The 15812-nt window shown below is 34.7% G+C and overlaps 1 protein-coding gene across 2 annotated transcripts; it reads left to right on the top strand.

Moving 5' to 3' along the window:
• Positions 1 to 708: 708 nt before the first annotated feature.
• Positions 709 to 15515, top strand: LOC131154196 (uncharacterized). Of its 2 annotated transcripts, XM_058106802.1 has the most exons (12): positions 715 to 1038; positions 1531 to 1614; positions 2373 to 2479; positions 2595 to 2665; positions 2747 to 2796; positions 13251 to 13324; positions 13406 to 13468; positions 13832 to 13919; positions 14554 to 14616; positions 14686 to 14765; positions 14853 to 14924; positions 15048 to 15515. In XM_058106802.1, exons 3-12 carry the CDS (start codon positions 2448 to 2450, stop codon positions 15127 to 15129), a joined length of 675 nt encoding a protein of 224 aa, XP_057962785.1. In that variant the 5' UTR covers positions 715 to 1038; positions 1531 to 1614; positions 2373 to 2447; the 3' UTR covers positions 15130 to 15515. The 2 variants fall into 2 exon arrangements, with proteins under 2 accessions (XP_057962784.1, XP_057962785.1); XM_058106801.1 differs by lacking the exon at positions 1531 to 1614 and having other exon boundaries at positions 709 to 1038.
• The last annotated feature ends 297 nt before the right edge of the window (positions 15516 to 15812 follow it).

Here is a 15812-nt window from a genome sequence, read left to right as displayed (position 1 = left end):
TATTATTGAATAATTCAAAATATCCATTTCAAATTATGAGTTTTTGGTTAGATTTGCATTTATATTTAGAATTACAAATTTTTAAAAATTAAAATTTATAATATCCTAATTTTGAATGAACAACAAGTCTAAGCGCAACAAGCTTGAGTTAGAACCATACCACTAAAACTTTCCTCTTTTATTGCACTTTGATTCTCCCTTCATTAGGAAGGTGAGGATTCCCTCTATAAAAAACATATTTTCCTTTCTAACTTTTTACACAAAAATTAATAAATAATAAATAATAAATAAGAGTTTATAACAATAAAAAATGAACAATTAAAACTAAATTAAATTCAAAAATAGAAATTAAAAGGCGTAGTAAAACCATTTTATTATTAAATAATTCAAAATATATATTCTATCTATTGATTTTTTGGGTTTTGAGTTTTTTGATATAAAGTTTAGAACAAAAATTGAAAAAAAAATAGTTTGAACTTATTTAGTTGTGTAAAATAAATTTTTTTATTTTTCAAAGAATTATAAAAAAATCAGCTTATTCTTTTAGTTTTGTACCCATTGCATTAACATGTAAAAGAAAATAAAGGGTTTGATTAGTTGTAAAAAATAGTTTTTATTTTTTATTTTTAGATTTCTATATAATTACTAAAGTGCCACTTTATTTTTTCGATTTTTCCGATCTCATTTGATTTTTGTACACCTGAAGCAACCTTGTCCAGCGAAGCTCATGCCACACTGGGAATGATACAGTACATGCAGGCCTACCGAACATCGGCACATCACTGGTCAGCAATCCCCAATTGTCACGTGGCTGTTGGCAGCCGAAAACGACTGCCCATCGGCAATTGCATTTTAAATCTGGGTCATTTGGTCAGCGAGTACACGGAACCTTTCCCCAACGACGGGTACAAATTCCGTGAGCGGAAGAATATGCCATTTAGGGCTCTTCGTGTATCCCCAAATTCTCAAATTTAAAGCAGAAGGCCTTTTGATCCTTCCTAGAGAAAGCACAATTCGAGCAATCAAATCTTCTAAAAGGTATTATTTCTGTTCCGCTCATGGATTTCTAATGCAAATTTATGGACATTGCAGAAAATTTTATGAAATTTCAGTTCTTTTGTGCATCAAGCTCTTTAATTTGCTTTATATTTGGCGGGGAAAACATTCATTGCGCTGTTTCGAACAGTTGTAGCACGGAAAATTACATAGCCTTTTGCCAATTGTTGTTTTTGGTTCTCTTATTGTCGTTATTTTTATTTTTTATGTGTGCTTTCTTCCAATGTTGTTTCTGTATTCTCAAATTTGCCATTTTCTAAAAGTTCTCAATTTTTTTTTTTAATTTTAATTGTACAGTTTTCTGGATAAATGCTGGCATATTCTTTTGTATGTTTGCTAAACTGTTTGCTAGATAATGGTACAAATTTAGAAGCTTTGTTAATATTAATTTAGAAGCTTTGTTTATATTAATCATATGCTTTTTTGGGAGCACAAATTGTCTTTATTTCATTTTGGCGTGAATGTATTAAAAAGGTTCTTGTGGAGAAGAAATTTCTTTGTTCCTTAGGAAAGGGCTCAATTTACTTGAAGGGATTTGCTGGAGGCACCTTGGTTAAGGTATTTTGGTTTAAGGGTTTAGTGCTTTTCCAGTTACTTGGTTTCCTGGAATTCTTGTTTTGATCTACTTGAGGATATGTTGTCTATTATATCTCCATGTGTTGCATGAGCAGTTTTGAATCTGCAGATATCTTCCAACGTGAATGAGTTTTGCATTATTTTGCCTACATTTATAGCCGACATATTTGTTGCCAAGGCTTTTAAAAGTGAGAAGTAAAATAAAACCTAGTTAAGTGGGAAGTGCTCATCATGTGCTACTATCAACCCCTAGGAAAAAAAATGAAATAGAAGAAATTTGATGAAGATGATATCTTTCTCTGTTCCAGTTCTCGTGTGCGTGCTTCACAAATAGGCACTTATAGTTATCTATATAAATTTTCAAATGCATTATTTTTGTTTGTATTTGATTTTAATATAGAGTACTCAATTTTGATACTTTTTCTGAACACTGTATTATTTGTTGAAAATAGTTATGTGACTGCTATTTCCATGTCTGCTATTTCTGCTAGGACTCCTAGGAGTCAGTTGAGGTGAAGAATGTGGGCTTTATTTATAAAAAAAGAAAAAAAAAAGAATGTTTAACTGACAGTATAATTAGATTGGGATCAATGTGAATTCTTAAACGAAAAATGGGAATTCATTCCTGATTCGACTAATGCAATTGAGTTTTTTTATAAGTTTGGCCAATTAGATATAACATATGGTTGTTCTTTTGAATTGTAATCTCAGGATATATTTTAAATTCCTTCAATTTTCAGGACCTCCGTGAGGATAGTTAGTGCATATAATTACCAGCCCGTTGTAACCGTTGAATTTGTTTGAAATTATCCGACATGAAGTTTTTGGAGTACACTCCTTTGGATCGGTAATTGTCTCATTTTGTGGTTAAGCCCGTGGTCACTCCTTAGTGGGTTCAGAAGCAATGACTTGTCCTTACTGCCCGCTCCTTCAAAATTTGGTTTTTTGCTTTGTTGTTCCAGTTTAAATGACTTCTTGAGGCATCTGAATCTTGGTGAGCGGACAATCAAAGGGTGCCTTGAAGCTTACTCTTGTAAGTTTATATATGCTTTGCTTATTGCTGTAAAAATTTAAAGAACGTGGAATGGAATAAGTTTTCTTTGTGTTTTTCCAGGCAAACATACGGGAACTGATAAAAAATTGTCTCTCAGTTTAGAGCACGAGGTAATTCAAGTGCATACAATTTATTGCATGTTTAGTTTGTCATTGTAGTTCCCTATGCCTAACTTTGTGCAAACATATATCACTGCATTTATTTTACCTTTATTTTTATTTTTATTTTTATTTTTTATTTTTTCTGGATCCACAGTACTTGTTGGTCATAAATCTTTGGAACTATTTCTGTTTGATTCTTTGTCTTGAATAATTTTTAATTTAAAATTTTCTTTCTGGTACATATTCCAAGAGTCTTTTATCTTGTTTTTTATTATTTATTTTTTTTAAGGTAAGAAAAATAAGAATAGGTATGTCCCTTAAGGGACATCCCAACGGTTAATGCTTGAGACTCTTATGTTGGAGGTCTCAAGTTCAAATCTTGGGTGGTGTGGAATGGGCTATGGGATGAGAGATGAGCTTCCTTTTGTTGTGTAGCTTATGCCTGTGGACCTCTAATGGACCAAAGGAAAATAAGAATGGGAAGCTATTGTCTCTTGGCGCAGTCACATGCGAGCACATGCACGCATCCCCCACCCCCCACACACAACACACTTGCTCATTCACTTATACAAGGGTCCTAATGTAAAGGCTCATCTAAGTAAGAACTTCATAAAACGTATAATAGTTAGTAGCATAGAATGGGGCTGTCTAAGTTTTTGATGGGCTTGAGGCCTGAGTTTGAGAATGTTAGATTTTCAATTCAACATCCATAGTTGTTAGAATCTTACAATTCTCGATTCCAATCATATGATTTGTATCAACCTTACACCAAATCGATTTGAATCTTACTAGCGAATCTAAGAACTACTAAATCTTTTCCAAATCTATGGATTCACCTCGCGAGTTTGTTGAATCGATCTGAATGTATCTATTCACACCATTCTAGACCTATCATATCCTGACAAACCCAAATTATAACCCCCAAAACAACATTTCTTTTTTTTTCAAAAAAAGAACACAATTACCCTCCATTCCTTGATTATGTTAATTTTGTGCTGAAAATAAGAAGAAAATAGAACTTTATGTCTTATGTTGTCTTCACAAAACCATTCTTCAGTCTAGGAGTATACTGTTTTGCCATTAAGAAGGGGTTGAACACACACCAGCTAAGGTAGTACACATGTTTCATTGTGTTGTTAAGATTCAAGAGTTGGTTTTTATAGTAGTTTGTTTAGTTCAACGGTAAGATTGCTCCTTTGTGATTGGTTGGTCATGGGTTCGAGTTGAAGGAAACAATCTCTCTACATAAAAGTAGGGATAAGGTTGCATACATTGTGACGACCCTCCCCTTACCCTCGCGAAGCGGGGAGCCTTATGGCCCAGGGATGCCCTATATATATATTATGATAAACTCCAAAAGTTCATTTATTTTATTTATTATTTTTTCTTGTTTCCTTCCCATAAATAGCATAAAATTCATTTTTTATTAATATATCTTAGACTCATTCTCTTAGTTTTCATTTGCTTAGGGAAAGCATACACATAAAATATGGTTTTTTTTTTTTTTAATTTAAATGTACTTTACCATTTTGCTTGTTGTTTGTATATTAATGTATGCATGCCATTTAGACTTGATTTTGGAAATTGTACTAAATCTTATGATTCAATTTAATTCTCGATTCTCAATTCCCAAAATTGGAATTTCAATTCATGATTCAAATCTTGATTTGACAACTATGTCAACATCAACTAACAGAAAATATATTTATTCTAGTTATTTCATCATCTATTGGTTCGAATTAGAGAGAAATTATAGAGAATGTATGTCACTTGTGTAATTACTCATCTATCATGAATGAGGAGGAGAAAAAAATAATTGGGTCAAAAAGAGAACGCTATTTTGGAGTTTTATCAACAATTTGTTAGTGTAGATGAGAATCTAGAATTTTCATCAACCCCTACATAAGGAACTGGAAAAGTTCTTTTTAAAAAAACGTGAGCTATGCATGTGCAAATATACAAACATACAAAATTTTGTTGCTCATTATGATTACCCACAAATATTTGTGTGCCTTTTTTTTTTGGGTTACTGTGTCATTGTTGTTGCCATTTTTTTTGGGTGAGCCTTGACCCAATGGTAAGGGTGTGACATCCAAACCAGGTTAAGGTTCAAGCAGTAGAAACCATCTCTCCAAGTGTGGAGGTAAGATGGCCTACGTCATGCCCAAACCTCTCATAATGTGTGTGCCATGTGCCCTGGGTCTCACTACATACATATATATATTTTCATTTTTTATTTCTACTGTTTGTGATTGACTTCCTATAATTTTCTGGGCAACCATTTGATTTTAATATTATGTATTGAAACAAGTATCAATTATGTATCATCTGTACTTAAGAAAACACTTGATTTTTGCAAAAAATAATTAAAAAAAAAACTATTTATATATGCAAACAAAACTATGTAATAGCTGGCAATAATTGCATAATAAGTAATATTCAATTGTATTACAAATGAGTTCTATTATTCTACTTGAAAATAAATATAAAAATTATATTTTTTTGTAATTTCAACATTGTTCTTGCTTTCTATGATTTGGGTTAAAATTATATGATTGCCAAGTTCACAAAATTGTTTCTTTGATGGCATTATCCAAGCACCTACAAAAAGAAATTTTTTTTTTCAAGTGAACGGAGTTCATTAGAATGGATGGATACTAGAGGTTGTGGCAATGTTTCTCATGCGTACCTGAGGAAGTTTGTTTTCTAGGTTTCTCAGTTGTTCTTTCCTCACAGCTGGTTCAAAGTTGATGGTGCCAATAAAATTTGGTCTTGAGAGGATCTTTTGGTGGGAGAGGTTTCAGTGGAGGTTTTGGTGCCTTGTCTTTTTACTTTGTCCTTAATCCCAAAATTGCCAATCGCATTCCTTTTTTTCTTTGAAGGGAGACTCCATCTTGAGATTTTTCATTTCTTCAGGAGTCTTAATGAAATAGAAGTTGATGACCTTAACTTTGTTGAGGGTCTTGGATTCTTTTGTTCAGTACACAAGGTGTATTTGGAGGATTTGGCTAGGGATGCATCTAGTTTTTTTTTTCTTCAAAACCATTTCTACTTAATTTATTGAAATCTCCTACCTGTCATCCTTTTCCTTTGAATGCTGGAAGGTGAAGGTTCCTGGGCAATCATTTGGACTTTTACTCCTAACAAGTTAATATGAATGACTTCTTATAGACAAAGAGGCTGTCTAAGGCCATTGGACAGATATTTGTGTTATATATCTAGTCTATTGAGATCAACAGACATCTCTATACATTATTGGAAGGTTAGACAGCTTCGGCTGCCTTTTTCTTTGTACTTGGTGAAGTAGGGGTAACACCAAAACATTGATGACTTTATGCTTGTGCATGCTCGGAGTTTTACAAGAAGTAAAAATGGATGGTTTCTGGAATTATGCATACTATTCATTGGACATTGTGGCTTGAGAGACATGCTGGATTTTTAATGTGGAAACAATGTATTCCCAATTGTTTTTGGGCAGTTGTTTTCCTCACCATTTTTCTGGGTTTTTTTTTTTTTTTTTTTTTTTTTGCACTTTTGAGGATTTTTTGTGAGATTCCTTCGTCTGATCCCCAGATTGAAGACCTGTACTTCTGTAATTTCTTTTAGACGATCTTTGTAGGATATCTTATTCGCCACAGTTTGTAAAGAATTTATTTTCCTATTAAAAGGAAAAGAAATAAAAAGCTAAACTTGAGAGCATATAAGTATTTATATATTGGACCTGGAGCTAAAGAAGTGGAGAAGACATAGTTAAGCTTGCTAGACCTAAAGAAAGAAAGAGCAGAGACCTAAGAAATATCTAATGTATAAAACATGAAGATGATAGTGTCTTGGTTAAAGAAGAAATATAACTGAATGATGACAAACTTATTTTGTAAGGTAACTAATGAAAACCATATAGAAAGCTTAAAGTTGAACTTAGAATTGACTTATGAGGAAAAGGCTAAAACTTTGAGATTTAATTGCAAAATTAGGGTTAGTCAAGTTAAGTTTGTATTAAAGTAGATGAAAATATTAAAATTGTTTAATTATATAGCATCTCAATTGAAGTTTGGAAATGATTTGGTGATATAGCTACTAGTTTTTTTAATAAAATTATAAGGCCTAAGAAAATACTTAATATCTATGTATAAAAATAAAGGAGAGATTCAAAATTGTGATAACTATTATGGAAATAAACTTATGAGTCTTACAATATAACTTTGGGCAAGGTTATTGAACAAGGACTGAGGTTAGAAATAGGGGTTCAAAATCAATTTGGTTTTATGCTTGGGAAATTGACCATAGAATATATATATCTATTGAAAAAAATTAGGAAAAAGGAGAGGACTTGCGCAGAGAGTGTATGATATTATCATAAGGGGGAAATTTAAAGGTGGATTCTAGGAAAAAAGAACAGTATAGTGGAGGTATATACATGTCATTAAGGGTATGTACAATGGGATGGTGTTAGGATTACTCATGGAGAGTTTAAATAATTTCCAATTAAAATTTGTATACATAGAGAAATTGCTGTGAGTCTTTTGTCTTTTTGTTTTAATTATGGATGAAACTTGCTAGGGAATGCCCAAAATGAGGTTCAGTGGTGTATGTCTGTTGCAGTTGAGATTATCTTGATTGATGAAATTTGAGATGAAGTAGAATCTAAGTGGGACTTGTGGGGAGAAGCTTAAAGATAACTCAAAGCAAAACATAATTCATGAAATGTAGTTTTAGTCATTTTAGAATTGGAGAAAATGTTAAACTTGATAGTCAAGAAATTTTTAGCACTACTAGATTTTGGTACATTGGATCTATTATGCATAGAGTTGATGGAGAAATTGAAGAAAATGTAATGCATAATGTCAGAGAAATTGGGTTAAAATTGAGAAGTGCTTTAGCATGTTATGTGATCATAGAACACCCGTGAACTCATAAGGAAAATTCTATATGATACTTATTAGACCAGTTATACTACATGGGTTAGAATGATAGGCAACTAAGAAGCTGCATATCAAGAATAAATGTTGCAGAGATGAGAATGCAAAGGTGGAATTATGAAATGAATGCATCCATGGTAAGCCAGGGGTGGCACCAGTGAAAAATAGGGGAGAGTGTTAAGATGGTGTGGATAGTTGCAATGTAGGCAAAATAGTGTACTAGTGAGGAGTGAGTGAGTTGTTGACAGTGACAGTGAGAGGTGGAGGGGTAGACCTAGAATAAGTTGGACTGTGCTAGTGAGGATTTGATAGCACTCCAACTTCTAGAGGATATCTAGATCGTATGGCATGGTGGAAAGGGATTCATGTAGCCGACTCCACCTAGTGGGAATTAAGGCTTGGTTATTGTCGTCGTTGTAAAGAATGAAGCTAGATAAAATTTAAATGAATGGACAAAAGAAAGATTTAGATATAAGAAAACTAGTGAAAGGAGTTTGGAAGTAAATTGTATGGAAAGCTTTGATCCATAAGGAGATGAAATTTCCAAATTGTTGGAAAATAAATTATGTAGCAAGCTTTGATCCATGAGGAGATTAAATTGCCAACTTTGAGAACTAAGGACAAAAATTCATGAAATAGGGAATAGGTGAACATGGGAAAAGTGAACTTAGACTAGGGTGGGGCTATAGGGGTTTCTCACTATGTGTCGTCAAAGCTCAAGCTTTAATTAGATAGATTTTTTTCCTTGCCTTTTGGGGCGTATGCTTGGAAATTGTCTTTTTTGTTTGATTATCTGGTGTCAAGCTAAATAAAAGTTATAAAAACAAGAGAAAATTGAAAAATATTAAAATTATTTAAATTAGACCTAAAATTCTACATGTGTGGGATTGTAGGGTTGCAAAGATCCCGTGGTCCTAAGACTTGGATTATGATCCCTTTCAGATCCCAATGCGAAAAGATTTTGAATAGGGGTCAGATTGTTTTGTGATTTTTGGATCAAAGAAGCATAAGATTCTACCATATAGACCCGGATCTTAACAACATTGCTGCTGGTTATGGTGACCTTGCCTCTCTAGGTAGTGTTTCTTCCATCTTGAAAGTTTCCTTTCAAACCTTTTAACTGCACTATCCCAAACTGATATGGATTTGCAAGCTGCCTCCAAAAGAGATCCAGATATTTAGTGCGGAGTTTTGCTACCTTAGACCTGCTCCAAGTTTTTCACCACAGAAATGATCTCACATTTTGATAAATGAACAGTCAAACTTGAGATGGTGTCAAACCAAAGGAAGATACTGCTTTCATGTCAAAGTTGATTCCATGGTTTTAAATTGCGGTCACGGGTAATGTCACATAACGGTTGCAGGTGTTGCGGGATGCCGGAGAAGCAGGCATTACATAACAGAAAGTGGTTGTAGCAGTCGTGAATTTTTTTCATGCATGCGCAATGATGCCAAAATTGAATGATAAGCATGGAATCTTTTAAAAAAAAATTTTTAATGAATTTTGACCACTTTTATTCAACAAACAAGCACTTCTTAATATGCAACATGATTTTTATACTAATTTTACTGCACTGTTTACAAGAAAAGTCATTTTTTTATACGTTCCACTACTTTGATGATTAAAAAAATTTAGAGATGTAATTGAAAGTAAAGTCATTTTTTAATACTTTCCACTACTTTAATGATTAAAAAAAATTTAGAGATGTAATTGAAAATGAGAACCAATTAATTAGAGACATAAAATGAGTCAATATAAAATTATGCATACGATGGTATGTGAAATAGTTACATTTACTAGTTCCATATAATTTTATAATTTTGCAGAAAATTAATTTTAAAATTTTACATTCAAAATAACAATAAGTCAATAACGAAGCAAATATAAAAATTTGGGACATTAGGGGTTAGGCGATTTAGGCTTATTAAGCAATTTAAGACTAAATAGATAGTAGTTACATATTCTTTTGTATTTTCTAGCAATTTTAATTTTTAAATTCTAATATTCAAAATATCAATAACTAAGCATAGCAATTTAGGTCATTAGGGATTGGGCAATTTAGGTCCGTAAAAAAAAAATAATTAGTTAAGCTATAATCATAGCAAATTAGCAATTAAAAGTATAAGTAACTAAGTAGTAATTGGAAATAGTTAAGTTGTAAACGTTGCATAAGCTTAAACTATAAGTAGGAAATTAATTAATTAAGCACTTGAGCTATAAGCATTGCTTAAGATTAAGTCATAAGTAGCAAATTAATTAGTTAAGCTAACAAGCTGCCTAACTTGCTTTAGCTAAAAAAAAGTGGGGTGGAATAAATTGTAAATTAGCAATTAAAAGTATAAGTAACTAAGTAGTAATTGGAAATAGTTAAGTTGTAAACATTGCATAAGCTTAAACTATAAGTAGCAAATTAATTAATTAAGCACTTGAGCTATAAGCATTGCTTAAGATTAAGTCATAAGTAGCAAATTAATTAGTTAAGCTAACAAGTTGCCTAACTTGCTTTAGCTAAAAAAAAGTGGGGTGGAATAAATTGTACATGCTGGTGGTAGGCAGACACACGAAAAGGAAGTAAGGACTCAGGAACTCACAAACACGAAGTTTCTCCCATTCCCGAACCCTCTTCTGTGCCCAAACTTCAAAGTCTCAAATCCTCTTCAGGTCTACTCAAATCCTAGCTCGAATGCTTACTAAAATCTACCCAAATCACTTCCAAACAGCAACAGATTTCTTCCCAAATGGATAAAATTTCAGAGGGAAGGGGATGCAGTAGATCACCTCCATATGGCGATTTCAAGCAAAAATTTCTGTTTTGGCAGCCATAGATCACTGGATCTAAGCTGGGCAACCTTGGGGAGAGGGAAAATTGCAGTAAAACTCAGACAAAGAAGGAACAAATGAGGTATTTTTCAGTATATAGGGCTGTTGACGGAGAACGGTGGTGTAACGGGGTGTAACGGCCTGTAACAGAAGTGTAATGGCCATTATAGCCATGGTTTTTTTTCCTCACCTCTATAGCGGCCCATATCAGTATCGGGGCCTTGAAATTCTGTTACGTAATGGCCGTTATTTAAAACCATGGTTGATCCTCATTTGACAAATATAACAGTGTCATCTGCAAACAGCAGAGTGTAATTTCCAAGGTTGAGTTGCCTTTTAGGTCCACCTGGAAGCCACTTATGGAGTTTTCTTCAACAGGCTTCCTCATGATGCTGGAAAGGACTTCCTTGACAAGAATGAAGAGATAGATTGTATCACCTTGCTTGAACCCTCTTGAACAAAGAAAAACCCTTTGGAAATTCCACTTATGTTGACTAAGAATTTGAGGATGCACAGAAGCTAATCCACAGGCACCATTTGTCACCAAAGCCCATACTTCCAAAAATGTTAATCTAAGAAGTCCAAGTAGACATGGTCATATGCTTTCTCAATATTGTTTTACGAATCAAACCAGGCTCACCTCTCCTAATTCTTGGATCCACTTTCATTTGTGACAAAGCTGCATCCAACAATTTCCTGCCTAGGACAACAGCATTTTGAGCCTGGGGAACAGTCTTGTCAATCATTCCCCCCAGCCTATTGGCCAGCACTCTGGCAATATGCTGGTAAACTCCACTCACCAAACTGATCTGTGCGTAGTCCTTGATGTTTGTGCCACCCCTTTCTTTGGGATCAGTGTATTGAAAGTAGCATCTAGACTTCTTGCAAACCAACCTTGATTAAAAAATTGCTGAAATGTAGTCTTTCTTTGCACTGTTCCTGCAAAATTTTAAAAACTTCATAGTCATTCAATCAGGCCCAAGGGCCTTGTCACCCTGACGAGCTCTGACTTCTGAAGGCGGCTTCTTCAACTGTAAAAGGTCTTTAAAGCTAGTTTCTATCCTTTTCACCAGTCATTAAAATCAAGTACATCTGAGGCACTTTAAGAACTTTTTGTGTAAATATCATTGTAAAAGTTTTGATTACTCAAATCTTAAATCTCCTTCTCCACTAAATAGAAAGCCCTTTCAACACAAATATTGCCAATATAACTTGACCTTCTATAGACATTAGCTGTTTTATAGAACTTGATGTTGCTGTCACTCAGAATGCCGAAATGCTTGGGGCTTCTGTTTTAGCTAAATCTCCTCCTAGATCAGTAGTTTTGCAAGTTTCACTCAGCTGATGGGCAATCTTAACTTCCAACTCTTTCACAGGTCTTTGTTGTTGATTTATTCAAATCAGCTTTCCAGAGCTTCAATTTTGTGGTAAGACTGTCTAGGGCTGATCCCTCCCAATAGAGCAGGAAGTAGGAATTGCCGAAGGGGGGAATTTAGCCATGGCCACACCCCCAAAATGGAGAACAGGGGCATGGTTAGAGACCACCCTAGGTTGGCAAGCCTGCAGTAAGTCTGGAAAGAGTTCTTTCCATTCCACTGAAAATAATAACCTATCCATCTCTGATTGAGCAGCAACCTCCCTGCTATTTTTCAGTTAATAGTCCTCCTGGCAACAAGGGTGGTGGGTGGAGATCATTGAAGCCCCACGCAATGAATTTTTAAGACTATCATTGCAGCCAGCCAGCCGTGGATGTTCTGCAACCTGTTCTTTCATGTTGTTGATGTATGATGTCAAAATGTATCCCCATGCACCATGGTCCCTCCACTTGAATCTCGCTTCAGCTATTTGAACCACTTCCTTCCCCAGCTCCCCGTAGTCCTGTCATCCGCTGGGCCATACACCCTTAAAAAGTACCACCTTGTCTTTTAATACTGAAATTCAAATACACTGGAGATATTTCATGCTAGCAGCAGCAGATTCTGTCCCACAAGAGAAGAATACCCTGAGATTCCTGCTGCAGGTAACACATTCATCCAACTGATCTGCTTCTGTATAGGGAGTGCGCATTTGAACTTGAACATGCTCATTTTTAGTCTCCTGAAATCATTCCACACTTAAATTAGAAGAAAAAGAAAAAACAAATCCATTTTGGTCACCACTTCTTCCTTCATAGTTAACAGACCATGCCAGTCTTTTAATGTCCTCATTTAGGGACTTCTGTGTAGATTCTTCTTATTGCTACCGCTGTCTCCATTTTTGTCTGAAGCTTGGAAGCAACCCGATTACTTCCTTTTTGTGCTTTGCCATTGTGACTCCTAGAAATTTCCCAAAACCCTTTAATCGGTTTTTGACCCATTTCAAAACTTCTGCCTGTTTTATTTGATCTTGGAGAGAATTAAATGTTGTTGGCATAAATGAAATTTCATTTTTTTTTGTTTTTGTGGATGCAAAAGAAAGCAGAAGAAAGTCCATAAATGTTTTCGTTTAACCTTGAAGCACCTATCAATACTTAAAAAAATATCAAAATATTGTGCATACTGTGTATCATGCATTATTTGTTGCAAGGTATTTTTGAAAAGGAAAAAAATCAGCAGTTTGTATCTCATGAAATACATTATGTAAGATGTTAGCAACGCTGTGCAGCATATTGAAGTATTTAGTGTTTTCTCATCCTTTTGCCATTATTATTGACTGACTTTAGGTACTATTATCTTTTAACCCAGATTCTCGATTGTCTTGGAAAATCTTTTGACTGTGAATCTTCGTCACCGGTTGAATATTTGTCTACCAGATCCAGGTGTTTAATGATACCTAGATAGGTTTTGAAAATGGTTCTTTTTCATTGTTCTTTAACCATTTTCCCCTTATGTTATGCCAGCCGAAAGACGTTGATTTACTTGATTCTTACACTCTATCACATGTATCCAGATTATGACTTCAGGTATCTCTGTATCTTATGTTGCATCTGGTACATTATTAATTTTCAAAAGCTGGAAAGGAGGATTATGGGTAATGCTATTGTCAGCTTGTTTGGCGACATGGCAACCCGCTATATAATTTTCCATCAACAGCTGTGGGAGTGGTGTCAAAAGGTTTGACAAACAGTTCAGCAAACTGTTGCTCTAGGAGGAGCTGAGAGTTCAAGTCTCTCCATTTCCCAAATCTAATTTTGATTATTCCGTTGGATAATGTCTGATTTGGTTCATATATATATATATATCTATATATATATTACTTCCAATGCGACTAATGTATATGGATTGTTGATTTACTGTTTTATGCTTATGACTTTGCAATTTACCAGTGCCGTGAAAGCACACCAGTTTTTTACAGAGGTAGACTGGGACAGTTTTAAGCAGATTTTTGATACATACATGCTCGAAGCATCAAAGGTATTGCCATACTCATCTCTTCTCATGCATGCATCTCTCTCTCTGCTTTTTTTTGGTTGGGTTTTTTGGGGGGTGGGGTTGCGGTGTTGGGAATTGGTTCGTAGGCTTTTGCATTAGATGTTTTACTCTGAAATTCTAATCCAGGTAGATACACCAGTTTGCATCCCCTGTTGCTGCAGGCTTTCTGCATCTTTTCATTTCTCAAATTTAATTGTTAAAAAGAAAACTCCTGTTGTCACCAATTCCAGAACTCAGAAATTCTCATCTCGGCATTATACTTTTTAAGGCTATTACCTCTTTCTTCCAAATTAGAATGCTAACTATCTTGTCTGATGGATAGTGTTTATTTATTTATTATTTTTTTATTTTTATAGCTAAAGTAATTCATTACATAGATTAAGGATGTACAATCAGGAGACGAGACATCTCCTTAGCAAAATCAGTGAAACCCCAGAGAAAATTGTTCTGCTTTAGTGAACATTGCAGAAATTGCACAGAAAAATTGATGTAGTTTTAAGAATGGCGTAGTTTTAAACCCCAATTCCTTTTTATGGATTTATCTTGGTTTAATATAATGGGTGCCTTTACTGCTTAATGCTTACGCTTTGGAGCTTTTGAAATTACCCACTTCCAGGAATGGGCTGAGGCAAATGGGGGCTGTACGCTACTAGAAAGCTTGTACAAGGCTTTGGATGAGGTGAGCTTGGTTTGAGAAAGTCGATGCAAGTGGTATCAAGATGCAGTTGTTAATATGCCAGTGATGCAGGTTGTGAAAATATCAGAATGTGAAATTTACAGCTACAATCCAGACTCTGATTCAGACCCGTTTCTGGAAGGAGGAGCAATGTGAGACACTTGCATTATATATTAGTACCCATTATAGATTGCCGATCATGTTGTTTCAATTATGACTTGCCCTTTTTAAATCTTCAGATGGTCATTCAATATATTCTTCTATAGTAGAAAGCTAAAGCGTGTCGTGAGTTTTCGTTTCTGCTGCTTAAGGTATGCCTTTCGTACCACCACCACTACTATTACTTATACAACTACTCGTATTTTTTAGTATCTGGGACTTTTACACGCTAACTGCTATTTGCCTTCTGGTTTTATTGATTTCCATTGTGGCAGCAACTTGGTGGCTGAGGGTTTTCTTACAGACGATTTAAGTAATGAGGAAGACGGGGACATATTTGATGACATGGATATGTGAGCATGAATTGCTGTTAATAGATGTTAATATTATTCTCGAGATCTGCTAGAAGGAACATCTTGTTCCCTGGAGGCCTGTGTAGTCTGTAGCCCCCGCTTTTCCCTTTCCCCACCTGTTTGTGTATACCACTACCATTGCTGTGTAAAGGATATGGTAGGTAACCTAGTTCACATACTGCCCTGTATGTTGACAAACTGAAGGCAGTTCAGGCTATTAGTAGGTGCAGTTCTATCCTTCTATTTAGATGTATTTTGTTGCTTCAGACGGACATTTGGGTTCTAACTTCGGTAGGTTTTCTACATGTTTCGTGAGGTTGGCCAGCGTTGAGGGGATGCATATGCATTTTCCCAAGAGTCTCATGTTAAGTTTTTCGGATTTTTTGCCCATTGATCTTCCCACTGCTTACAAGCTCATCCAGGGTTTATTAGATAGATTATTTGACAGATTGCTCTATTGGACCTGATAAAAAAAATTATCCTCAGAAGAATTGTGTGAAGATGACTTATTCCTTCCCCACTCCACTCCCTCCCTTTTTTTATAACAAAATGTGGGGAGGGGGAGGGGGGTTGGTGTAAGGGTTGGTTTAATTTCCTTTTGTCAAAATTTTAGACACAAATTTTGTACAATATTCATGGATAATAGTCGAAAATTGAAGCACGAAAAAAAAAAATATATATATATAT

The sequence above is a fragment of the Malania oleifera genome, chromosome 4, assembly GCF_029873635.1.
Source record: "Malania oleifera isolate guangnan ecotype guangnan chromosome 4, ASM2987363v1, whole genome shotgun sequence".
Classification (NCBI taxonomy): Eukaryota; Viridiplantae; Streptophyta; class Magnoliopsida; order Santalales; family Ximeniaceae; genus Malania; species Malania oleifera.
Note: the sequence above shows the minus strand (reverse complement) of the source record. Positions and strands in the feature narration are given on the sequence as shown.

Excerpts from the sequence above, each read along its gene's own strand:
- LOC131154196 (XM_058106801.1), top strand. The coding sequence starts at position 2,448 with ATGAAGTTTTTGGAGTACACTCCTTTGGATCG. Across the intron at positions 2,797-13,250 it reads CTCTCAGTTTAGAGCACGAG|ATTCTCGATTGTCTTGGAAA; the intron begins GTAATTCAAGTG and ends CTTTTAACCCAG. Across the intron at positions 14,925-15,047 it reads TTTCGTTTCTGCTGCTTAAG|CAACTTGGTGGCTGAGGGTT; the intron begins GTATGCCTTTCG and ends CCATTGTGGCAG.